At 37.9% G+C, this 25840-nt stretch overlaps 1 protein-coding gene across 9 annotated transcripts in view; it reads right to left on the bottom strand.

Annotated features, from left to right (window-relative positions):
- The window catches only part of ntng1a (netrin g1a), a 102814-nt gene that overhangs the window by 66493 nt on the left and 10481 nt on the right, over nucleotides 1-25840 (bottom strand). For all 9 annotated transcript variants that reach the window (XM_048174206.1, XM_048174205.1, XM_048174207.1 and 6 more), the window contains exon 2: nucleotides 23491-24219. In XM_048174206.1, the coding sequence (XP_048030163.1) occupies nucleotides 23491-23736 (246 nt within the window). In that variant the 5' untranslated portion in view covers nucleotides 23737-24219. The remainder of the gene's footprint in view (nucleotides 1-23490; nucleotides 24220-25840) is intronic.

Genomic DNA, 25840 nt, shown 5'->3' with positions numbered 1-25840 from the left:
GGTTAGCTAGTATTTGTAATTGGCGAACCACTTAGAGCGTGTTCCGGAAATGTCACACCCCTTACAATAACCGCGAGTTTCATCTGATCAGGTGTATTAATGATGCTGTCCATTGACCCTGAGAAGGATAATACAAAATTTTTGAAAGCTCATATTTTACAGTAAGTTTCAGAGTGATAAGTTCCTAAAAATTAATTTTAACCACTGTTTTCTATGTTCGTCTGCCTTAGGAAGACCAAACAAAGGGGTGGAATCGGCGTGTAAAAAAACAGTGTCTCTTCGACATGGCAACAACACGCTACTAAAGCAGGTCGTCTTCTCCGTCTTCTCTAGCGCAGCTCAACCAGGCCTCGCCCCCTTTTTTGAGTATTCCGTTGACGGGATTATTTAAATGAGTGACATTGTGAATTCACAAAATCCAGAAAAAGTGTGATGTAGTCCCAACAAGTAGTTTGTTGTAGTTCTTGAAAAGTATTTTCAAGAATATCTCCCTTTGGAGTGGACTTTGAGCTTTGTAACCTTGCAGATCTTTTTATGCACAAGCAGCAACATTACACACTAACTAATGTTAATAAGTTAATCAAATTTAGCAAATAACATATTACATTAAACTGATTCAATTTTATCTATCTATTATAGATAGATATACTATACTCTAGATAGTATAGATAGAGCATATGTGAGTGTCTATCAAGGCTTCTTCACTGAGAAATTAACACTTCCCTCCAGCAGAGCGTGTGTGGGGCTCTAGCCAGCGGCAGAGGGAGGTTGGCTGTTGGCAGAGAGGTGTGATATCCCTGCCAATCCCCCTCTATCCCTCCGCCCTCTGATGGGAATATGGAGCTCGCTACAAGTAATTAAATCAGGCGCCATTCAGCTGCATAACTGCCTAAATTACAAGAATGACAGTGAAAAGGAAACATCAAAAGAATCACATTGTGGATCTGTAATTAGTCTGGATTTAATTTGGCGTGCTACTGACGTATATACAACGAATACCTTCATGCATTATCTACAGCACAATCAGTAATTTTGCAACATAAAAGATTATTTAAAGATATCTGGTGCCATAGAATGGCACAACAATTCAACTCAAGAGATCTGATGGACCCTTCAGGACTCATGAACCGACGGGCTCTATCATGCAGTCTGGACATGCGTTAGGATTCTCCTTACTCAAACTGTGTTTAGCTGAGGCATGCTGTGAAAGCGATCCTTCATTTGATGCTGGCAGACAGAGAGGAAGTGAGAACGCTTGAGCTGAATGTAGACTGGAGAGTGGTTTTAACTGTCCCCTGTCAGACAACACTACATATCACATTTATCAAGAAGCAAAATCAGATCCAGGGGAAGAATGTATGCAGATAGCATGTACACACATACCACTTATCCAGTGCTGATGCTGGAGTCGATGTTAGGCGAGGGGATCTGCGGTCGTCTGTTAGAACCAGCCTTGTTTCCACTGACTTAGGAGACGAACAATACTGAAACTAACTATATTACTACAGTACACACTCATCCTACAAACAAAAAAGAAATCACAGCCTTATAGCTGCAAAAATATTTTATTATCCAAAGAAATTTTATTTAGTAATTAAATGTTAAAGTGCCCCTTTTATGCTTTTTTGATTATTACCTTTCATGTAGTGTGTAATAGCTTTTTGTGAATGTAAAAGGTCTGCAAAGTTTTAAAGATCAAAGTGCACAACAAATAAAGTTATTGCCTCCTAACTGAAAGAATCGATTCTGAACTGCCAAAACGAGTTGTCAGTAATTCCAGTCTCACTTCCTGTTACATACCTACGAAACAATGTAACAAATTTGCATAATGCCAGACAGTTGTCTTCATTGGCTGCCCGTGAGCAATGTTTACTTTGACCTGCCCTCAAACACTGTAGTTGTAGCTGAGGCCTGGAAGAGTTTGGGTTTACACCGTGTCCTAACCAGACACAATGCGATAAGATTCCAGCGACAAGCAGTTTGTCTGTCCACACCAGATGCAATGCGACTAAGAGATGTGATAAAGTCAATCAAAAACCACAGCCAATCAGAAGAGAGCGCGGGCGGGCACTCGCAACAAAAAGGATAAGTACATAATCAAATTAATTTATTACATCATTTTAACATTATTAAAAATACATACTGAGTCACCAAAACATTTTTGTCAGAATACATTTGTCTGTTCACAATGAGTTGACAGCTGGAACGTTCTTGTTTCCTTTAATTTATTTTGAAGATCTGAGGTGAATTGTCCATTGTTGCTTTCAGTACGGCTATAAAAGACACACAAAATGATATTCAAACTCAAATTAGATGCTTTTAACATTAAATAAAGCACATAAACAATTTCCATACTTTTTGTTGTTGTTCCAGGCACAACGTCGCAGAAAAATAGAGTTTCTAAAATAGAATCATCGCATGTTGCCGTCGCGGCTAGTTAGGACAAAAACTCTGATTAACATGGAAAAGACACCTTTTATCGCGTGTTGTGGCGTTGTGTATGGTTAGGACACTTTTGATATGAAATATATAATTCAAAGTGATCAATTCCTTCATTTATTTGTGAATAAAAAAATAGTAGCTTTGCAGTATGACCAAAATAGGATTGGACCATCTGTCCAATCAACAGAACTGAATATGACGTGCAAGATTGGCTTCCACTCTAGACAGCTTTGCTGATTATAATGGGAGCGATCTAATTCTAAGTTTGTCTAGTCAAACTAACACTGAACAGAAGTAGATGATCATTTGCACAGAATTTTTTATTGCGTGAACAAGGTATGCACACGAACTAACTGCAAATCAAATTATATAAATATCTTCACTGCAGAAAAAAAAAAAAGAATGCTGTTCGACATGAATTAATTGCATACATTAAACGCAGTAACACATTCATTTTGACAGCCTGTCAAAATATAACATCTCCAACTACACTTTCCATTGTTGAGTGACAATCATCTCCTTAATTACAGCAAGAAAACACAACATAGTCAACTATGTAATCTGGGTAAGTGAAACACCCTCTGGGAAACTCTGCTGCTTTTTATCAAGCAATCAAACAAAACCACTTTAAATTAAAAGGCAATGTGGCCACCGTGATAGTCAAAGGAAAGAGTGTTTGTTTGCTTATTAATTTTTAATTGTTGCACTTAACTGAATGGTTTCACAAGATAATGCAGCACTGTGCTACTTCAGTTCATCTCCTGAGTGTTCGTTAGTAAATGTGAGATAAATCATCCCAGCAAATGTAAACTCAAGGCTCCTTAGCTCTCGAGGTTTTCAAGCAAGACATTTTTTTCACATTTGTGAATGGAGATAATATTTGTTCCCAAATTTGCAACTACCACTTCTTATAATAAGCAGCTCAAACTGTGTCATTTATTGGTTTCCATGTTACTGCTTGTTTTACTGTTGTTTTGTAACAGCTCTGACTCCCGAGTGAACGAGCACACAAAACTCTTCTGCATGGAAAAGCACTAGCTGCAGCTTTGTGATCATCTAAATTTATCTGCAGAAATCAATAGTCCTAATGTGCAAAAGTGAAGAGCATCAAACAGAATAGAATGAGATGATGTGTATCAGAGCTCACTGCAGGCTATTGGCTGCTTTTTAAATCCTTTTTACGTACAACACAAACAAGGCTTAGAAGAGATAGATAAATTGATGAAAAAGAGGGAGCGCCTACAAATTGTGATTAGAAACAGAATTACTAATTGCAAGAAAATGAGAAACAGATATAGAGGTGCATTTTTTTTTCTTATCATTCAACCTGGATTTCAACTTCCTGTTACTTTTCCTGCCACTACCATATCTAAATTAACCCCCACACCTTTGCCTTCTCACTCTCTTTCTCTCTGGTCTCCCAGGGCTGATTACTTCCCAGGTTGGATGTCATTTATCCCCTTAGCTGTCGAGGTGTGGGCCAGACTCCTCTCAGCTCTCTGTCAGCTCTGAGGGACCAATGTTCTGAGGTTGTGACCGTGGTTAACTGGCTGTCCTTTTCGCCCACCCCGGGATGGCACACGCTGACACCATGAGTCAGCCTCCTGTCTGTTCCTGCACGCCCCCTGGGACCCACTGGCCTGGCTGAGGATATTGAGTCTTATTTTCAGATTGCACCTGATTATAGTATATTGCTGTCAAGTACATGGACATATTTGACTATAAACTGTGTGCAAAGTCATGATGGTAATGTAATGTCCCTGCTGAGATAATGTTTAACTGTTCAACGCAGCAGTGAATAATATTTAATATCAACAGATTATGGGTATTTCAAAGTTTTTGCTCAGACCAATGCATCCACAGGGGGCAAATGATATATAGTTTTAAATCCAGTGGACCCAAACCCATCTGCTATTGAAATCAAAAGGAAGAGATTTTGATGACTCCCAAAGGTCACACAAAGAAAAATCAATGCATAAACTTCAAATGCACTAATTGAGAAAAAAAGAAAACTCAAAATAAATAAACTAAATTTGCCAGTGTTTGTGACAGCTGTCAGCAGCATTACTGAGTGAGTTTGTAATTGTCATGCAGAGGACGGCTCATGGCCGAAAGGGAACGATTGAAGATGTTTTGGTGCTGCCAGTCAGAGACATATCAGCCTTCCAAAATGATCCACTGAATATTCATTAAGTTTAGCTCACTGAAAAAAGAGGTATGCCTAGGGTTCCTTCATAATAAAAGCTGCAGAAACATTAGATGTGTGTAGGTTAATGAGCGTTGGTGTTCTTTTCTGGCCTCCTTTGATAGTGGTAGCATGTCTATGCATTTTCATTACAGCTCAGTTATATGAATGCCATGCCAGACTTTCTGAATTATGCATGATGATATTGACAAAGTCAGAAATTCTGAGCAACCACACAGAAACGTTTGGAATTCTGCAGATGAACACATTAAATTAAATGAAATCTCTTAATTAACTGAAACGTATTGACAATTTTAATTGAAAAATAAAATATTGCTATTCAAATAGATATTTTTAAAAACAATTTCACGGAATGCAAAATAAATTAAAAAGAACTGTTCAAAAGGACCAATTTGTGAAAATGAATATAAAATGAGAATGAAATGAAAATGAGGTAGCTATATAAAGTATATTTATAAATGTATATGAAGAGTTCAGATGCAAAAGCTGCTAAATGCCACCTCCGACAAAAAAGAGATAATGATATTGATAGTATACGTTCAATACTTTAGCTTCAAATCTGCTAAATTCCAGTGTCAGCCCATTCAGAAAAACTGGTTCATTGGCAGAAACTGCTAAACACACTTCCCTTTGTCAGCAAAAGCCTCTAAGTCCACAGAAGAACCAATAGGAAGACGCAAATCGAACCATATGATTTCAAGATGAATGACGGTGTGCATATGAGCCGGCTTTCAATTGCCAAGCTGCAAGTTTTTATCATGTTTCGTCCATCGTTACAGTGGCAATGATAGGATTTCGCAAGTAGCACAACAGTGTTCCTTTTGCTGCTGTAAAACTGACAGAAACTGATGTTTTAATATGTCTTGTTGTCCAAAGAGGTGGACTTAGAGGTTTTTGCAAAAAAAAAAAAACACACATGGACTTGCAGCAAAAGACAGTCAAATTTGTTAAATACAGATAAATTGACTAAAGTGACATAGACTTCAAGAAGTAAGGTAGACAGAACAGTGTTTCAAACAAGATTGGAATGGGATGGTAAAAGCTTTGCTTGTGCTGTCTTTGGTGCACACCAGGGGTGTCCAATCCTGCTCCTGGAGGGCCACTGTCCTGGAGAGTTTAGCTCCAACCCCAATTAAACACACCTGAACCAGCTAATAAAGGTTTTTAGGCATACAGGAAACTTCAGGCAGGTGTGTTGTGGTTAGTTGAAGCTAAACTCTGCAGGACAGTGGCCCTCCAGGACCGAGTTTGGACACCCTTGGTGTACACCATCTAACCTAACATGGACTTACAAAATGCAGAGCTAAGCCAGTCACCCAGACAGCAGCCAGACTACATATCACCACTGCATGCTAAGAAGACCACTTCAACCTAAATGCTGTTGCACACCTTAATCCAAAACCTGAAATCTCAGCCTTTATGTTTCCTCTGCCCACTTCTGAATCAGTCACACTTGAAGGAATGGTGAACAGAGAGGTGACCCCCCCCCCCCCCCCCCAGTGAAATCACCTGATGCCCAGTGTCAACAGCAAAGCTATTCCTGTTCCACTTTAAGCCTAGATAAGCAACACATGCAAACAGATACAGAGATAATATTCTCAACCTTTTAGCTTTAAACCCTCAAACCCAATCCTAAAAACACAGCAGCCATTAACCCCAAAACGGGTTTTATAGCAAATAAATCATCAACTAAATGCAAATTTTCATATAATAATAGTACATTAAATGCACTATAAAAATGAAATGAATAAAAATTAATATTTCATTAATATAGAGAAAACTCTGCAAAAGTCATCCAACTGACAGCTATGCTGCACATAACCTAGAAGCAATATCTTTATTGAAAAGAGTACATGAAACGATTATGGCAGAAGACATGCCTAGGCTTCCAAATTGCCTGTTTAAAAATAGACAGCAGAAACAACTTTGGACAGAGATAATTCCATGGAAAGGCCTGTCGTCTGGGGAGAAGAGAGGCTTATGCTGTGTCCTTATCTACGAGCAGAATAAACCCCAACGCCGTGACACATGGCACGCTGGCACACACCTCTACTTTCATCCATTCTATGAAAGCAGAACAGAGTTCAAAAGCATTAGAAGAATTCAGTGCCAGTGTAAAGCACCGCTAGAGATCTTTAGTGCTCACATTCTAAATAGGTTTGCTCTCAGCAGCAGAAAAAAACAGGCTCTGATAACATTGACGTCCAAGCTAAAGTGCTATTAATTGGCAGAAGGCTATTACAAAGTTGGTACAGAGAACCATTTAAGCCTGGTTTTGTACCATAAACTTGTTTGCCAACTGCAAGAATATGTGCCGTAAAGTTTTCTAATTGAGCTGATCATAGTTAAGTGTAAACCTCACCGACAGCTTTAGGCAACCATAATGGGCCCTGCACTCATGGCTCACTCTAGAGGAAATGTTTGAGGGGAAATACATTAGGAGGAGTAATTAGGATTATTAGCAGGGTGTAATTTGCTCAAGAGGGAATAAAACAAATTGCTGAGGCGTTTCTAAGCTAAATCGAAAATGAATACAAAATTAATGGCATGATGAATAGAGGGATTTCGCAACTGTTGACACGAAAGGCCCTGGTGTCACCACCAAACTGCCTAATGAGCAGAGAACGCCACAGGGTCCTGGCATATTGTGCCAGATACTGTAAATGCTGACCTGTGGTTTTAATGCAGCCATCCTTTCTGTTCATATTCTCTGAGGAAATATTAATTGGCTCATATGAGTTATTAAATAAAAATAAAACAGCCATCATCACTTGCAGGCATCTGAATTGTAAGGAAGCTTGTTTCCGCCATGAAATAAAAAATATAAAAGGTAATTATTACTTTTTTATCTCACAATTCTGACTTTTTTTCTTGCAATTGTGAGTTTATATCTCACAATTCTGACTTTTCTCTCAGAATTGCGAGTTTAAAAAATCAGAATTGTGAGATATAAAGTCAGAATTGTGAGTTATAAAGTCAGAATTGTGAGTTATAAAGTCAGAATTGCGTGAAATAAAGTCAGAATTGTGAGATATAAAGTCAGAATTGTGAGTTATAAAGTCAGAATTGTGAGTTATAAAGTCAGAATTGCGAGTTATAAAGTCAGAATTGCGTGATATAAAGTCAGAATTCTGAGATATAAAGTCAGAATTGTGAATTATAAAGTCAGAATAGCGAGATATAAAGTCAGAATTGGGTGAAATAAAGTCAGAATTGCGAGTTATAAAGTCAGAATTGTGAGTTATAAAGTCAGAATTGCATGAAATAAAGTCAGAATTGCGAGTTATAAAGTCAGAATTGTGAGTTATAAAGTCAGAATTGTGTGAAATAAAGTCAGAATTATGAGTTATAAAGTCAGAATTGTGTGATATAAAGTCAGAATTGCGAGTTATAAAGTCAGAATTGTGTGATATAAAGTCAGAATTGTGAGTTATAAAGTCAGAATTGCGAGTTATAATGTCAGAATTGTGAGTTATAAAGTCAGAATTGCGTGATATAAAGTCAGAATTGTGTGATATAAAGTCAGAATTGTGAGTTATAAAGTCAGAATTGTGAGTTATAAAGTCAGAATTGCAAGTTATAAAGTCAGAATTGGGTGAAATAAAGTCAGAATTGTGAGTTATAAAGTCAGAATTGTGAGTTATAAAGTCAGAATTGCGAGTTATAAAGTCAGAATTGGGTGAAATAAAGTCAGAATTGTGAGTTGTAAAGTCAGAATTGCGAGTTATAAAGTCAGAATTGTGAGTTATAAAGTCAGAATTGCATGAAATAAAGTCAGAATTGTGAGTTATAAAGTCAGAATTTGGTGAAATAAAGTCAGAATTGTGAGTTGTAAAGTCAGAATTGCGAGTTATAAAGTCAGAATTGTGAGTTATAAAGTCAGAATTGCGTGAAATAAAGTCAGAATTGTGAGTTGTAAAGTCAGAATTGCGAGTTATAAAGTCAGAATTGCGAGTTATAAAGTCAGAATTGGGTGAAATAAAGTCAGAATTGTGAGTTGTAAAGTCAGAATTGCGAGTTATAAAGTCAGAATTGTGAGATATAAAGTCAGAATTGTGAGTTGTAAAGTCAGAATTGCGAGTTATAAAGTCAGAATTGCGAGTTATAAAGTCAGAATTGCGTGATATAAAGTCAGAATTCTGAGATATAAAGTCAGAATTGCGAGTTATAAAGTCAGAATTGTGAGTTATAAAGTCAGAATTGCATGAAATAAAGTCAGAATTGTGAGTTGTAAAGTCAGAATTGCGAGTTATAAAGTCAGAATTGTGAGTTATAAAGTCAGAATTGTGTGAAATAAAGTCAGAATTATGAGTTATAAAGTCAGAATTGTGTGATATAAAGTCAGAATTGCGAGTTATAAAGTCAGAATTGTGTGATATAAAGTCAGAATTGTGAGTTATAAAGTCAGAATTGCGAGTTATAATGTCAGAATTGTGAGTTATAAAGTCAGAATTGCGTGATATAAAGTCAGAATTGTGTGATATAAAGTCAGAATTGTGAGTTATAAAGTCAGAATTGTGAGTTATAAAGTCAGAATTGCAAGTTATAAAGTCAGAATTGGGTGAAATAAAGTCAGAATTGTGAGTTATAAAGTCAGAATTGTGAGTTATAAAGTCAGAATTGCGAGTTATAAAGTCAGAATTGGGTGAAATAAAGTCAGAATTGTGAGTTGTAAAGTCAGAATTGCGAGTTATAAAGTCAGAATTGTGAGTTATAAAGTCAGAATTGCGTGATATAAAGTCAGAATTGTGTGATATAAAGTCAGAATTGCGAGTTATAAAGTCAGAATTGCGAGTTATAAAGTCAGAATTGTGTGATATAAAGTCAGAATTGTGTGATATAAAGTCAGAATTGTGAGTTATAAAGTCAGAATTGCGTGATATAAAGTCAGAATTGCGAGTTATAAAGTCAGAATTGCGTGATATAAAGTCAGAATTGTGTGATATAAAGTCAGAATTGCGTGATATAAACTCAGAATTGTGTGATATAGAGTAAGAATTGTGTGATATAAAGTCAAAATTGTGTGATATAAAGTCAGAATTGTAGCCTGGGTGCCAGCCCGAACCCCGCCCACAACATTTTTTGGACGGGAAGTTCGGTCTGGACTCGATCCATTGTGGAGTAATTATGCTCGGCTCCCAGAAGGCCGAGCCAATCAAATTGCCAGGGCGGGCTTTAATCGATGATGGACAGGCTATCTGCGGTTACGTAACCACCCACGTCATCAAAGAGCGCTTGGGTTGAATTGGTTTTCACCAACGATGACTGCAGCTGGAGAAGTAAGATGTTTAGATTCCGCTATCACATCTGTAATAAAAGAAATCGACAGCGCATTAATTTTAAAAGACGAACATAGAACCGCAATCAAGGTATTTGTCGATGGGAAAGATGTGTTTGCCGTCCTTCCAACGGGATTCGGCAAAAGTTTAAGTACAAGTTCAACATACGTCACTTACTGCGTTCCTCTGATTGGTTGTAGGTCTATCCAATTGAGTGCAGAGTTTTTTTTTTTTACTGGTTCGGTTAAGACACGTCCCATAATTCAAGTGCAATGGAGCAGTATCAGACTCACATTCTGCCTAGAATATGAGTATGACGAAGTCAGGCTATCAGAATTGTGTTATAAAGTCAGAATTGTGTGACAAAGTCAGAATTGCGAGTCAGAATTATGAGATATAAACTTGCAATTGTGTGTTATAATGTCCAATTGTGAGGGAAAAAAGATGTTTTTTCTTAGAATTGCAAGTTTATAACACGCAATTCTGACTTTATATCGCGTAATTTTGACTTTATAACTTGCAATTGCGAGTTTAAAAACCGCAATTCTGAGAAAATATCAGAATTGTAAGATAAAAAGTCACACTTACCTTTTTAATTTTTTTATTTAGTAAAGGAAACAAGCTTCATTGAATTGGGGTTAAATGTCAGAAAATAATAATAATAAAAAAAATCTCAAACAGAATAAAAAGATAATTTGTAATCACCTTCTCTGGATAAGGCAAAATGAAGGGAGTTTTTTCATAGCAAGTCAGTCCTCAATACGGATTTACGTTCTCACAATTTTTTTTCCTCATGCATGCAAGGTTTTGTTCTTTTCTCTCTAAGGCTGCTTCACTGTGAAAGAGCAGCTTGAAACAATAAGAGCTATAAGAAAAGGCTCTAATGAGATTTCTACAAATTCCAGCATACATCAGAGAAAATAGCCCGTAGTATGGCGGCTGTCGTTTTGAGCTATGAAGTTTGGTGGGGTGGGAGAGAACGAACACATTAAACACTATTAAAGAGCCCCTTAACACGCCCCGAGATGAGCCGTTACTCCCAGAGCAACATCTGAGGCTCAATGTGTGTCACTAAATCACTTCATTTCTATTCTCTAATGTGCAGCGAGAGGATACAATACATTTGAAGCCAAGGCTTTTGAAAACGACGACCCGGTGAAGTTACGAGAGTTTCTCATTACGTTGTCTTCTCTAACTATGGACAAAGATACATCTCCCTGTAGAAAATACGTGGATAGCCACTAAAATCGATGAATAATGCCCTCATTTTCATCTGTGAGATAATTGGAATAAAAAGAAAAGTTGCAGGTTAGGAGAAATGGAGGTGAGGGAGAGGAAGGGTCCCACCCCAGTACATTCAGGCTATTTATGATAACTTATCTGCAAAAATGGGTAATATGGAAACAACCACAAGAACATTAACAATATGACCACATTTACATATCAGCACCTATTCAGCATTTTGGTCCGGCCTGATAAACACCAGTACACACAGGTTAGCCAATCATAACAGAGGCAATTTAAATATAGGTACAGTAGCCTGTTTAATTACAGAGAGAAGGTGGAAATTGCCCATAAATAAAAACTAACTTGACTTTTTTCATACAAGAAACCATAGAAAACCATTCAAATGGGGGGATGGGGGAATAAAACACTACAAATATGGGCTTTTTTTCCCTTTCTTTTTTTGGAAAAGAGAAAAGTAGATAGGGCAGATGGGAGGAGTTTAGGACAGAAAAGACATCAGTCTAAATAGAAGGGAGTGGTAAGGGAGAAGTTTAAATGCCAGACATGTGCTGCTTGCTGCCTGCGGGACACAGACTTGCAGACACTGCAGTCCATCCACCAACAGACTCAATTTACAGATTGGAGAGCAGCAATAAAGAGCTAACAATCGCACTACAGACAGCACTTCTGTAACCGCTCAGTGGCACGTCCATTTCTCTTCTTCTCATCACCCTCCCAAGAAACTGTAATTTGCTCCTGTTTTTTAATCAGGGTCTCACTAATTAAATGAAAGCTCTTGGGCCTCTCCTAATTTGGTCCTAGGACAGTCTCATTTGCACAGTAAATACTGATTATATCAAAAAGTGTTTATGAGAACTGAAGGTTTGTCTCTTTAATTAAAGAAAGGGTGATTTTTCTGAAACTGACTGCTCATGAAAATCATATAAATTATATAACATATATTATAGGGATGGGCATTTTTCCAAAATATTGTATTCGAATATTTGGCCTCATAAAAAAGAATATTCGAATATTCGTTTATTTAAATGATGTTACGAGAAAGGCGTTATTTTTTTTAATTAATCAAGATTTTGTAACCATTTCTGAACAAGCTTATGATTAGGCAATATACACAACAAGCTTACGTTATATCTTAAGCTTTTCTTTTAGTTCAAAGCATTAAACAATATGTGCAAAAAAAAAAAAAAAAAAAAAAATATATATATATATATATATATATATATATATATATATATTTAGCCAATATATATAGCCAATCAGATTTGAGAACCAGACAGAACTGATGTATATATATATATATATATATATATATATATATATATATATATATATATATATACATACATCAGTTCTGTCTGGTTCTCAAATCTGATTGGCTGATAGCCGTGCGATATTTCAGTGATAACAGCACTCCTACCTTTTCACCGTTTTTATCACTCCGCTTGAAGTGACCGCCATGGCGGCTGATCAAATCCACCGTAATTTTTTAAAATACTACTTGTTGTACCACGAACTGTTGTTTTAATAGTTTTTTAGGCGAGAATGTAGTTGTTTAGACCTGAAATATGTGACACATATTTAATAATAGTGCCTATTTTACAATTTGTTGTGACGTTTTCGGAGATGCAAGCTCCAGGGCATCAGCGGCCGTTTAGTGCTCGTGTACGCGCCGAGAACAGCTTCATCTCAGCCAGTGCTTCAGGGATTTGCTGCTTGCACTTTTAGTGGTTAAACATGAAACATAATTCAATTTGAGTACATTAAACGGGCAATCTTTGGTCTTATTAATCTATTATTTGTTCCAGAGCAAGTCGAATTGTGCTATGTTAAATTTGATAATAATTAACTTACATCCTTTATATAGCATAGCACATTGGCTACAACTAAGTTATATGGGACATATCAGACGAAGACTCTTCTCCGCTCAAACACGTAAAACATTAAACCTGATAGACATAGTGTTTTTTGAGTAAAGAAAACGCTTTACAATTTTTTTTCCCAAACATCAGTTCTTTATTTACCTTTGCATTGCATAGACGAGATGACCAAACTGAGTGCGCACTTCATTCACGAGGTGGGCGGATTTATGAGGTTTGACTGACAGTTACGAGGTTTTGGCACAAGCTCTTTAAAATCCTTTTCATTCATTAAATATTTGTAAAACCCACATACAAGCCTAAATAGTGACCTATAGATTTTTTTTTTTTAATAACTAGTGCTTTACGTTTGACTGAACTGTACAATTGTGTTTATTTGTTGTTCAATAAATATTATTTTATATAAATATGTCCATTAGTGCGTAATATGGATTGAGTGAAAGTTACATTAATACGCCATTAGATGGCGGCAACACTTTACAGGTGAATGAGTCAGTCAGTCAGTCAGTCAGTCAGTCACAAGAGACTTTTAAATTGAAAGGAACTTTTGCAAAGGAAGTTGTTTTAGCGCTGTGGTGTTATGGATGTTATGGAAAATTCCCATAGCTGTAAAAAGGACAAATACAAGATCGCTTTCCTCAGCAGACATTCAAACTGACTTTTATAATGGATATAATATTATGGACATCGACTTTAAGAATGAATGTTATGCAATATATCAGACACAGGTAATAGCCTACTCTCTCAGGCGATCTCTTTCTCTCTCTCTCTCTGTAATACTGTACAAAATTCAATGAGTTTCAATGAAGCGACTCAACATTCCTTCGTTACTAGTTCTAAAGTGACGTTTTAGAATTAGTAACGGAGACTTGGTCCAACTGTCAACTTGAGATTTGAATCCGTGACGGAAGGAAGTAGTGCTGCACAAAAGAGGGTTTTAAAGACACTCCGTTGTTGTTGTTTTATTTGTTTACACACTCGTGCCGTCGAACTGTTGTATAAACGCAATATCACACTTTTAGTCGTGCGATATGGCTGCATATCATCACGCTGTTATTACCTACGGCCTCGTGCCTACGGACGAATCACAGCCGTGCTGATATACAGCCATATCGCACGGCTACGAGTGTGATATTGCTCATATATATGAAGAACAAAAGCATTTAAGCTCAAGCAGCACGAAAGGGAAAAACGCTAATAAAGCAGACAGCGGCAGTTATCGTACAGAACGTACATATGCACTCGAGTCAGTATATGGTTATCGTGTTTATTGTTTCACATGTTCATGCTGAGAAAAACAATATCCACATGCTTGGGTGAGAAAACGAGCTGTGCTGACAGACATTGGAGAAGACACAAAGATAATGGTGTGCTAAGCTAAGTTTCTAACAGCAGCAGACTGTGTTTTCGTAAATATGTCTCCCTCGACGAAACTTAAAGGAAGCATATGTCTCGAGATCATTTTGCTATCAGATAAGTTATCTTCTCTGCTCACTTGTGGTACAGCTGCGTTTACCTGTCGTGAATGCAGTGATGGACAGCTGTCTTTCCTCATTCGACGGTTGTTTTGATTTCATGTGCTTTCTCATTATGGTGGTGATATTATGATAACTCGGTTTCATTAATTCATTTGATCAAAAACAATTCCATTTTTTAAGATTATTAACATCTATAGCCTAAGTAATTCCAAACTTCGCGAGGCAGAGTAGACGACAAAATTATGTGACGATCAAATACAATAAACTTGTTAAACACGCTTCACAGCGCCACCCAGTGCATTTAGTTATAACTGCGAGCTTTAGTGCTTAGGATTTATCATGGATTCACTGCATTTACGGCCAGCAAAGCAACATAGTAAAAGTCGAATAGTATTTTTTATTTTTCGAATATTAATTACAGATCGAATATTCGACTATTTGTGCACACCCCTAATATATTATATATATTTTTATATATTTCTAATTTATTAATAATGATAATCAGAACATATGATTATTTTAAGTAATATAGTTAATTCAATCAGAAATCAAAGAGACGGAACCATTCTCCTGTTCGTTTTTACAGAACCCATCCATTAAATGTGAATGAAATAAAGTAAGTCTCATAAATATTTGTATGCAATTTTGTGCTCTTCTGCAGCAGTAGTGTCACACCTGACTGTGGGCTACTAGCAATAAATTCAGAAGCACATTAGCAATTCATCAAAAAAGCAAATGTCATTCTACAGTAAATGTCTAGGGAAATATTTAGCATTTGATCCTCAGTTCTGATTGCATTGTCATTGATTTTGAATTTTCTCAGCACTGCCTGTGACAGACATAACAGATCATTGCATTTTTGAACTGTCAGTCAGTTGAGGTGCTCTGTCTAGGGGCCAGTGAAGCCAGAGTCTCTCTCTCTCTCTCTCTTTTTCTTTCTGTCTTCACACGGCTCTCAGAAAGAGAGATCCAGCCCTCGAGGCCTGCAAAGAGCCTCCTCAGCCCTTTTCTCATTGCCCGCTATCCCTTGAAAAGACAGCTTTTTCCTTTTCTTTCCTCTCCTTGAAAATGAATAGCCCTATTAATCCATCCTCCACTGACCATTCTGAAAAAAATAGAAAACGAGAGAGACGGCTTGAATTGTGTGTTTGTGAAGTTTTTTTTCGCCTTCTTTTTTAATCAATCCCCTTCACCTCGGTTAAGAAACGTTGCTGTTCGTGGTCCATTGCCCATTTAAGGAGATCAATGTTTTTTATCGATAAGGTCCTTCCTTTACTCAGCTGTTTCTGTCAGTCTCCAATTAGTAAATGGCCTGACTTTGACATCTAGAAACTACACATTTTTGGTTAATATCTCTGTCCCTTCACACACTCACACTGGTCCTGTAAACCCCTATGACCCAGTGCAACACTGTGAATGATACCGGCCTTCATGGATGTAACTCGGCAGTGCCAAAAGCAATCCGTGTCCTCGTAACTGCACACAGGATGATTCATTCATGCAGGTAAAATATTATAGGTGTCGTAGGAGTTATTTTGTGATGCATGTTTAAATAGTAGTTTATTTTCTGGTGCCTATTGAATCATTTCCATTTCACAGCCTTTTCTGTTTTTGAATGCCAAACAGGTGTGTGAAAGTCACCATGTCTGCTCAGCCAACACAAGCGTGCTACTAAGTGTGCTAGTAACACAGAGAATGAGACGGACAAACAAAAAGAATGTGTGAGAGAGAAAGAAAGACAAAAGAGGGAGGAAAGGAGGGAAAGATCTGTAGCCTAAAGGCAGAGACAGCAATTAAAAGTAAATGGATCCCAGGGCCCCGTTTCAGATAGGCTACTACAGAATTCTGCCTATTCTTAGAAGCCGTCCTCAGAGAAGGTTTGAGCTGAGAATTTTCCATGCGTGATGAACTGTGGAAACCAACAAAAGCCCCATTACCAAGAGAGGGATTTAGCCTCGTCTTGCATTAAGAGAGGGAGAGAGAAAAGAAGCCCTTAGTCAAATGGAATACATTAAAGAAAATTCCCTGTGTCATAGAAATAAAAACTAGAAGCCAAATGACGGTACTCTCATTATCTGCAAACCAAGAGCTTCAGTGGGACATATTCACAGAGCAAATTACAGACCAGACAAAATGATTTTCCAATATTCTAATGCACAGTTTGACAGTGACTTGCATTAATTTAAGGATATAACTTTCAAGTTGAGCAGCATTTGGAGGTTATCTTTTTGTGCCATTCTGTGAGGGTAAATGTCAGAATAAATGTTTATGTCAAAATCATTTTAGCTTAAGCCACCTATACTTCCTCCAAACTTTATAAGAGAAAAGATAAGATGGTACATTGCATATGTGCATATGCAAAGTATGACACTTTATTGTATAATATAATAGGAAATTTCCGCTGGCTGATTCTGTTGTATTCTCCATTCTACTCGTTTTTCAGCAGGTACAAAAACTGATGAAAAGTTGTCAGCATGCATTATGGGATAGCAGCAATGGGGAAATACATTCTTATCTTGTTGTAGCAGCCAGTATGCCTTAATCCATGTCCTGATAGAGTTACTGCAAGAACGATATCACAGAGGTGAATAAATTCAAAAAGTGTAAATAGCTAACATATTTGTGTGTTTGTGTGTTTTTAGACATAGCATTTTCATGTGAAAGACTCTGCACTGATATAGCAAATATTAATTTGGTGGCTAGGGGGTGTGTAAAGCCACATACTACACATAGGAGGCGCTATAACATGACAAACTGTTAGCAGGTGTCACTGTAGATAAATGATAGCTAGATAGATCAGTGTCAATGTGCATGTAAAAGACCTTATTAAACCTTATTCAACAGCACAGCCATTGACACACAAAGTAGAGCTGATGAAATAAACAATGCCATTTACTATGCCCTTCTGAAAGTATCTATCTTTCTTGTTGCAACAGTTGTTTGAAGACCAAGAGTGTAATTTCCACACTTCAGCCCCTTGATCGTGGGTTTCCCTGTGATCCATTTTCTAACATAAAACCCCAGAATGTTTATGGCCTTCTCTTTACTGCAATAGGCAAAGGGATGGGTCAGAACACACAGGCACACAGTCATCCTGCAGAGCCCCTGGAGCAAGCAGAGGTTATATGCCCTGCTCGATGCCCCTCACAAGGGGAGACCCTTCAGCACTATTTGAACCAAACTGTTTTCATTCATGCCAAGTCACCAAACAGCTGACAGTGTACAGATGTGGATAGGGTGCTGTGGTTCAACACATAGGTTGAAAAAATCTAAAACCAAGAATATGAAATATGTTTCCGCTAGACTTTCAAAGAGATGAACTGTCAAAGAAATCTCTCAGAGAATTTGAAATGTCAGACATGCTCTAAGTCTATATTTTTATTCTAGAGGGTTGTACTAACACCTGACCAAGATTGATAATTCCATCTGTTTTGTTAAAGGATTAGTTCACTTCAGAATTAAAATTTCCTAATAATTTACTCATCCCCACATCGGTTACATCTTTCTTTCTTCAGTCGAAAAGAAATTAAGGTTTTTCAGGAAAACATTCCAGGATTTTTCTCCATATAGTGGACTTCAACAGCTACCAACAGGTGGAAGGTCCAAATTGCAGTTTCATTGCAGCTTCAAAGGGCTCTACACGATCCCAGACGAGGAATAAGGGTCTTATCTAGCGAAACAATCAGTCACTTTCTAAAACAAATAAAAATTATATACTTTTTAACCACAAATGCTCGTCTTGCACTAGCTCTGCGATGCAGCATGCATTACGTAATCATGTTAGAAAGATCAAGCGTGACATAGGCGGAAGTACCGAGCAAGTGTTTACAAAGCGAACGTACAAAGACTAAGTCAAACGCCCTTTACAAAAAAAGGTAAAGGTTTTCCGCCCTACCGCGGTACTTCCAACGTGATTACGTAATGCCGCTCAAAAGATGGGTCTCGGTCCGCTTCCAAACAAACTCTGGTGCAGTTTGAATCATATATGAACGCAACACGGACCAAAGACCAAAAACAGGAAGACGAGACCCTAAAAAGTACAGAATCCTCATGCATGTCGGTTTTTCTCATCAGGTGCACGTCTCCACGCTGCAGATCATTTGTGTGTGACCAATGGATTCCCACCGCTGTTTTGACTACTTTACACATTTTCTAAGCTCTTCACGAGTTCCCAGCTGGCTAAAATAACATCATACGCAGGCTACGCACACACAACAAGCGCGTTTACCTCAGCACACAGCATTGTTTTGGATGTTCTGTAAGTTCCGTCTCAAAATACGTCATAAAATCTGACCAATCACATTGTCAATGTATCCCTATGCCTTTAGGTTGGCTGTAAATTATCAGGAAATTTTAATTCTTAAGTGAACTAATCCTTTAATTTTTAGGCTCTGATACAGAGCAGCTAATTCAGTTAGTTCCTACAGTAGCCTTTGATTTCTATCAGCTCTACGACTCGGCTAAAAAGAAAACAAATAAATATATCAATCATGCGGCACAACTCCTCAGATGTTTAACAGCTCTATTGAAAAGTAATTAGTTTTTCAATAGTGTTAAAATGCAAATATTTGCCTCAGTCCATTCATGAAAGTCAGCACTTTTGAAAAGCTGCTTTGTGGCTGGTTTTGTGCAATCTCTCAGCATGAATTCGGCATGAATAAACTATTTGATTAAAGTCGAATGTCACCATTTGTCTGAGACAACACTGTATTGGCAGGAGCCTTTTCCCCTCGGCTTTCATCGAGATGCACATTTAAATATGAGAGGAGGCATATTGTAGCTGACAGCACACTCAAATCTCACTGAAATGTCAATGCTAAGCCACTTGAGGAATGGCACCACTCTGAGAGAAGGCTGATGAACCAAAATGTCTTCCATCACTTCCTGAGCTCTGCAATATCACACAGAAATATGCAGGAAAAGGTCAGAATTATATATCAAAACATAAATAAAGCGGTGTCACTTTAGAGAATAATGAAAGCTTGAGTAATGCTGCAATGGGACAGTCTTCAGATAAAAGCCATTATGATTTTTAAACCACAATCTAGTTTTCTTTCTGCAACTGTTTAATTGTTTCATTTTCCTTATTAAAAAAAGCTCTCTGTCATTATGTTCTTCCTTTTAGAATGTATAATATCACATGATGAAAGGAAAGGTCTTCTACGGCTGTTGCATTAGTAAGGACGTCTCTCTGAATTAGTGTCATGCCACATCACTGACGAACAAGCCATTTGAATTATAGCTTTTCTAACTGTAAAAATAAAAAACACTGCCAATTTTGTTTCAACAATGCTTTTTAGTGATGCATGAGGTCAATCTTATAAATGTGAGCCTTTTTTAGATAGCTAGAGAGTTCAAATCCAATGCAAGTGTGGGGAAAAAAGTTCAGACCATAATGAGTGTGAACATGGAGAAATTGAGAAGCAAGGTGACAGAAATGGCTGATAGCAGTGACCAGGTTGGAGCCGTTTGATTAAAGTCTAAAGGTAGTGGTGGCACAGACCAAAGCAGCGTTTTAGGCCTGCCTTAAATTCATTCTAGCAATTACTGGAAGCCTGCACTGAGACCTGAGCAGAAGTGTAACATGAGAGAATTTCCAGAGGTTAAATACAAGGGCAACTTTTTTGATATGTTCAAGGGACCAAGAGCTTGAGGTGATAAGCATTTATTATGAAACGCTAGAGAGATTCTCTTTAAAGTTTCAGATGTTGAGAATGAGAAAGAGATTGTGAGAAGTACGAGGTGATCTGGTGTAAATAGAGAGGAGGGGCCAACAACCACCCAAGAGTGAGTTCACAAAGGGTGAAAAAGTAGATGTCTTCAACTGACTTGACATGATGTGTTATCCAAAAAGTGTTTGACATTAATTCCCCATCTTTGGACAATAAAGGCAGAAAACATTCAGAGACAAATAGCACTCTATACAGCACAGTCTACAGCTTAAAGAGCGGCTGAAGAAGCGTTATTATGTGGTGTAGGCCACCGAGGGTCAAGTTTTTGCCATAGAGAAGGTCATCACCCATGGCAGTATAAAAGCTTTTCACAAATGGATCTCTGCGGCTTCCTGCTCTTTAGATTGCAGGGTAAAGCATTGGTCTCTCCAGTGCTTGGTTCTCTCCAGCCTGCAGCGGGTTTGCTGTCTGCCTGCGATGGCTGTTACGGGTCTAATCAGCCCAGCAGCCTCAGAGAGGGAGAGAGAGAAGCCCATGGCCAGCCTGAGTAGAAATCAATTACGGAGGATTGAGCTCTTGTATAAAGAACACTAATGGCAATAGCCGGAAATAAAAGAATGATTACAGACATCATAAAAACTGTTATTGGCATAATCAGTATATCTATGTAATGTCTGCTGCCAATTTATGGCTAACAGCTCAGAAATTGATCGGTCTCGATGCACTGGCAGAGAACCGAGTGGGTTTCAAGGCTGGACAATAGCAATTTATGTTGCTTGACAACACAGGGGCCTGATAACCTAGCGATGAGAGGAATGTTTTACAATAAATATTTTATGTAAACATGGCCTATGAGTGTACTCAACTGTTAAATCAGGTTTGTTGCAACTAGGAACTATATTTCTATTGTAAACGTTAGGGGTGGGAATCTTTTGGAATCTCACGATTCGATTAAAATTGATTCTTGGGATCCTTGGGGTCATTTCTTGATTTTTAATCGAATTTTCGATTCGATATATGCATAGTTTTGATTTTAGATTTGAATCTAAACTTGTTTTTAAATTTTATTTTATTTATTGTCCTTAAAGCCCTCCTTATAAAAACTGTGCCCCATTTGATTGATATTAAATACGACTCATACTTGTGAAATTTTTTTTTTGTTGAATTGTTATTTTTCAATCTCATGTTATTGTTTTACTTCAAATTAATTTTATATCTAAATATTTTATATTAAATTATTTTATTCACAATAAATTACATTTCCTGCCTTTTAATTTTTTAGGATATTGGTAATACTACTTATATTATTTATATTTGGTACAGTTTATTATATTGCATTTTTCAGGGGCTTGTTTTTCCTTTTATATATATATATATATATATATATATATATATATATATATATATATATATATATAAAATCTGGCAACCCTTCACTGGAGCTTTAATGAAGACAGGGAAAAGTTCAGAAGACAGTAGAAGGAGAGCAGCAGTATGCAAACTTAACAGCAGCTACTGTTAGTGGAGTTATTTATTAAGGTAGTTTAAATTGTACACACCTTGTAACTGCATTATTATTTTACTCTAGTCCAGTGGAGACTGAGACACCGCCGCTGCTCAGGCTTTCACATTCGGCACTACGGCGTGAGAATGCGCGCATCTTTTGCATCAGCAAAATTTATGATTATCAAGCTGGCCGATCGTTTTGAGTTAGAAAAATATTATATGTGCTGTTGCATTCTTAATATTTAGTTTAATATTCATTTGCTTTTACAAGCAGGTATTGTTCATTACCACGGCAACCGCTTGCGCATCCACACTGTGTAAAAAGTACAATAAAGCTTGCCGTGTGCTGGACTGCTGGTAATTATACATTATTTAAAGCTATTTTCTATACCTTAAAATATTGATTAATTCATTTGTCCCCCGTTGCAAGTTTGTACGCTCCCTAAACTGTCCGGGTGCTGCACTGTTCTTTGTTCCATCAACATCACATTATTAACAGACATTTAGTATATCGATTTTTTTAATTTATGAATCGATTTGAATCGTTAGAAGATTCATGATGTGATTCATTTTTGTATCGATTTTTCATCCACCCGTAAAAATCGCCACAGAAATGTTATGAGTACTGTATAGAGTAACACTGAAGCCAGGAATGAAGGCAGGTATGACCACAGTGCATGCTGTTTGTCAGTCAACTGTTATTGCAATAATAACTGACTGGTGTACTAGGGTGAAATTATGTGTCAATTTTTTTTTACTCTGGGCCCTTGGGAAACCAAAGAGCGGAGCTATATTGTGACAGTGACCCTCCAAAATGGATAACAGCCCTTGCTCTAACCTTGGGAATCTATCAGAGGGAGTCAGCATTTTCAAAAGTGCCTCCCAGATATGGCTCTGAATAATGTATCCTATGAATAAAACACATTAGCGACAAAACATACTGAATAATTCACTTTTCATTCCCTGCACGCCAGATATTAGGTCCTCTGTCACTCAGCGGACTCTCATTGGACTGTCCCACTCCACTATTTTCACCTCTTAAATACTGTAAACAGCCTCTCGCTCGCTCTCTCTGAACCTGTAGTAAAACTTTAGAGTCTTCGAAAGCACACACATTTGCATGTGCTCACACTAGCACAAACAAAACTGATAATAATTAACTCATTTCTAATAGTCCAGGCCAGCTGTGAGTTTCAAAGTACCATGTGTAAATGTACAACTGACATTTTTCTAATTAAACACAGTCCTGCCCATTAAAAGACGTGCAGCTCACCACCTCAAAGAAAGCCAGATTTTAAGTGCCTCTTTCATCCGTCTCTCTCCTCTCCTATCTCTAATTCTTTTCTTATTCTCATTTTCAATGCTAATGACAGACAGCATTTTGTTCACAAAGACCTAATGAAGGCTTCCACCAAAGCTGAAACTAGATAATTAACCATATATATCGAAACAGTCAGTGACCCAGCACAGGATGTGGACACCATTTACATTGACACAATTTTGATGTCAACTGAGATTTCAGCTGCAGTACTCCTTATTAGCAGTTCTAATGGCATAAATGAACAAAATCAACTTTGTCAGGTACTTTTGAGTATCTCAGCTCCATCTCAGATTTCGCAAATCCATCCCACATCCTCAAAACTATTTAACCTCCATTGTAGTCTGCATGCGGCACCATGCATATCAAATGTTAAGGACATAAATAAATGACACAAAAATGAGATGAAGCCAGAACAGGTAGTACATACACTGTAGGTGAAATCATATGATTCATTCACTCACCAGGGTGCAGTAGGTCTCAGGTGGGTCTCCACAGGTGATGTTTGGTGGGTCAAGAGTGACTTTTAGGTACTTGGTCATGTCCGCGGCTTCAGGCTGACAGGCCATGTAATACCAGGTCGGGCCTTCGTCCGTGTAGCCATGTGACTTGCACAAGTCATAGTGTCCCCAGGTTGTGGGATAGTGTTGCGTGGCCTGACACACAGTCAGCCATAATGCCTGCAGTGTCAAGAGCAGCGGGAAACGCATGGCTGCTTCCTTTATTCGGGCCGCCCCTCTAATAGACTATTCACTGTGATGTAAAGTATCCGTCTGCTCCCTCCTCTCAAAGACGCATGAGAGAAGGGGAGATAGAGAAAGAGGGTATGGAGAGGAAGATCTAGGTCTGGTTTACAAAATAATCCGAATTTTGCTGAGCGTAGGCCAGAAGAACAGCAGCAGCATGCCAGCTTTCCGTTGGTCACTGTAAGGTCGTCAAGTCTGATGCTTCAATCTCCACCTCTGGTCTTTATTGTGTCCACTGGGAAGGAGCAGGATGGCGGGCAGGGTTGGAGGGTGCCAGCAGAGATAAGAGAAGTGGAGGCAGAGAAGACGAAATGATCGGTCAGAGTTGGAGAGAGAGCAAGGCTTCTGACACTCTGATGAATCGACTCTCTGGCTAGATGTTGACTGACAGCCGTCTTAGCTTTGCCTTCTGTCAATCATCCTCTATTCCAGCTTGGCATCTGCACTCTGCACAGAAAAAATGAGAGAGGTGATGGTGAATATCAGTTAGGGGATAGAGTTTGACAGCAAAAGGAAATTAGCACTCCGACTCCTCTGAGGTGGTGCCAGTCAGGTGTCTGGTGTGCGTCATAGAGAAATATCAGATATCTAAAAGGCCATCAAAGAAAACGTGATCTTGAGAGCTTTCATGCATTCACTCCTGGCATTACCCATAATCCTCTGTATGCCCATTCTCTTCCACCATACCTACACTTAAAATGCTCTTTTGATACTGAATGTAGACCAACAGCTATGTGTATCACTAAATGAAATTACAGGATGTAGAGGGTTCAAGTCATAATTCAGAGAATAAGTGCAAAGCTGATGATTGCTTGGATGCCTTTTGAATGGGAATTGATGAAATTGTGAATAGGAGGCAAACTCACGAGGTTACTCTCACAAAAGTTACTATAGAAACACGTTATCTTCTGTTCAGCAGCAAGCTGAAGTCACTTTGGAGCCCCTAAATGAGGCCTGTAAACTGCTTGTGTAGGGAGTTAATAATGTGAAACACCTCTCTCGCAAAACAATAAATGCTTTCCCGTTAGTATAAAAAAAGAAACTCGTCATCTAAATATTTCACGGCATGCATTGCACATAGAAACCAGAATCCAAAGCATTCTTGACTGACTGTTTACTTACATAGTTAAAGAAGCAGAGTTGATCTGAACATGAAAATAGCTCCATCAGGTTGAACCAATGATTTAGCTTTTAATGGAGATGAATATGCTTTTTAGCTGACAATTATATTCTTTTTAGCTGACTACAAAGCTTCAACAAGTAATGGAACTTGCAGAAACACTCTACTTCAACAAAATTCTGCTTTCATCTGTTGTGCTTCTGAACAGTAAAACAATGTACTGAAATAAAACCAAAATACAAGAGAAATACTAAGATGAGAAACAAAGCAAGAAAAGGAGCCATGCCTATGGTTGCATGAGATCTCTGTACAATTGGTGGTTTTCCAAAAAAAAAAAAATATGAATCACAAAAAAAGCATCTTAATAGCTCATTCACATTTTACTGTTTTTGAAACTACAGCAGTGTTGGGGAAGCTACTCCGAAACTATACTTTGACAAGCTACTAGCTTCTCATAAGTTAAAGGAGTTAAGGTATATCTTAAACTGACTGTCAAAGTGCAAATTTGCAGCAAATGTAACATCAATACGGTAACAAAACGTATGCAACCTAAACTGGAAACAGAGGAGTAGTCAGTGCAGCACATGCAGTGATGGAGCTCGCAGCTTTTACTGTGAACGGAGCCGCTCTGAGACATGAATCATGAGCTGCTCGCTTCAACACAGTGTGCTATGCACTGAAACCCACTGCTACTCCTCAACACTGTACTACAGTCTTGATTACAATTAATAAGCTGACATAGTTCCCCTGTCAATAATTGTATCCTCTTAAATCTCAATGTCACCAAAATGACATATTTAATTAAATTGTTCATGCCTTAAAATGGCTTGAATGTAACTCTACACCCTTTCTTCATTTAGTATACATGGATCTATGAATATGCTAATTAGCCCCGCCTCCACTCACTTGCACAAGCTCAGAGATCCACTCGGTCAACTTACTGAGGTA

The sequence above is a fragment of the Megalobrama amblycephala genome, linkage group LG22 (genome assembly GCF_018812025.1).
Source record: "Megalobrama amblycephala isolate DHTTF-2021 linkage group LG22, ASM1881202v1, whole genome shotgun sequence".
In the NCBI taxonomy this organism is placed as follows: Eukaryota; Metazoa; Chordata; class Actinopteri; order Cypriniformes; family Xenocyprididae; genus Megalobrama; species Megalobrama amblycephala.
The sequence above is the reverse complement of the archived record's forward strand: the minus strand, read 5'-3'. Positions and strand labels throughout refer to the sequence as shown.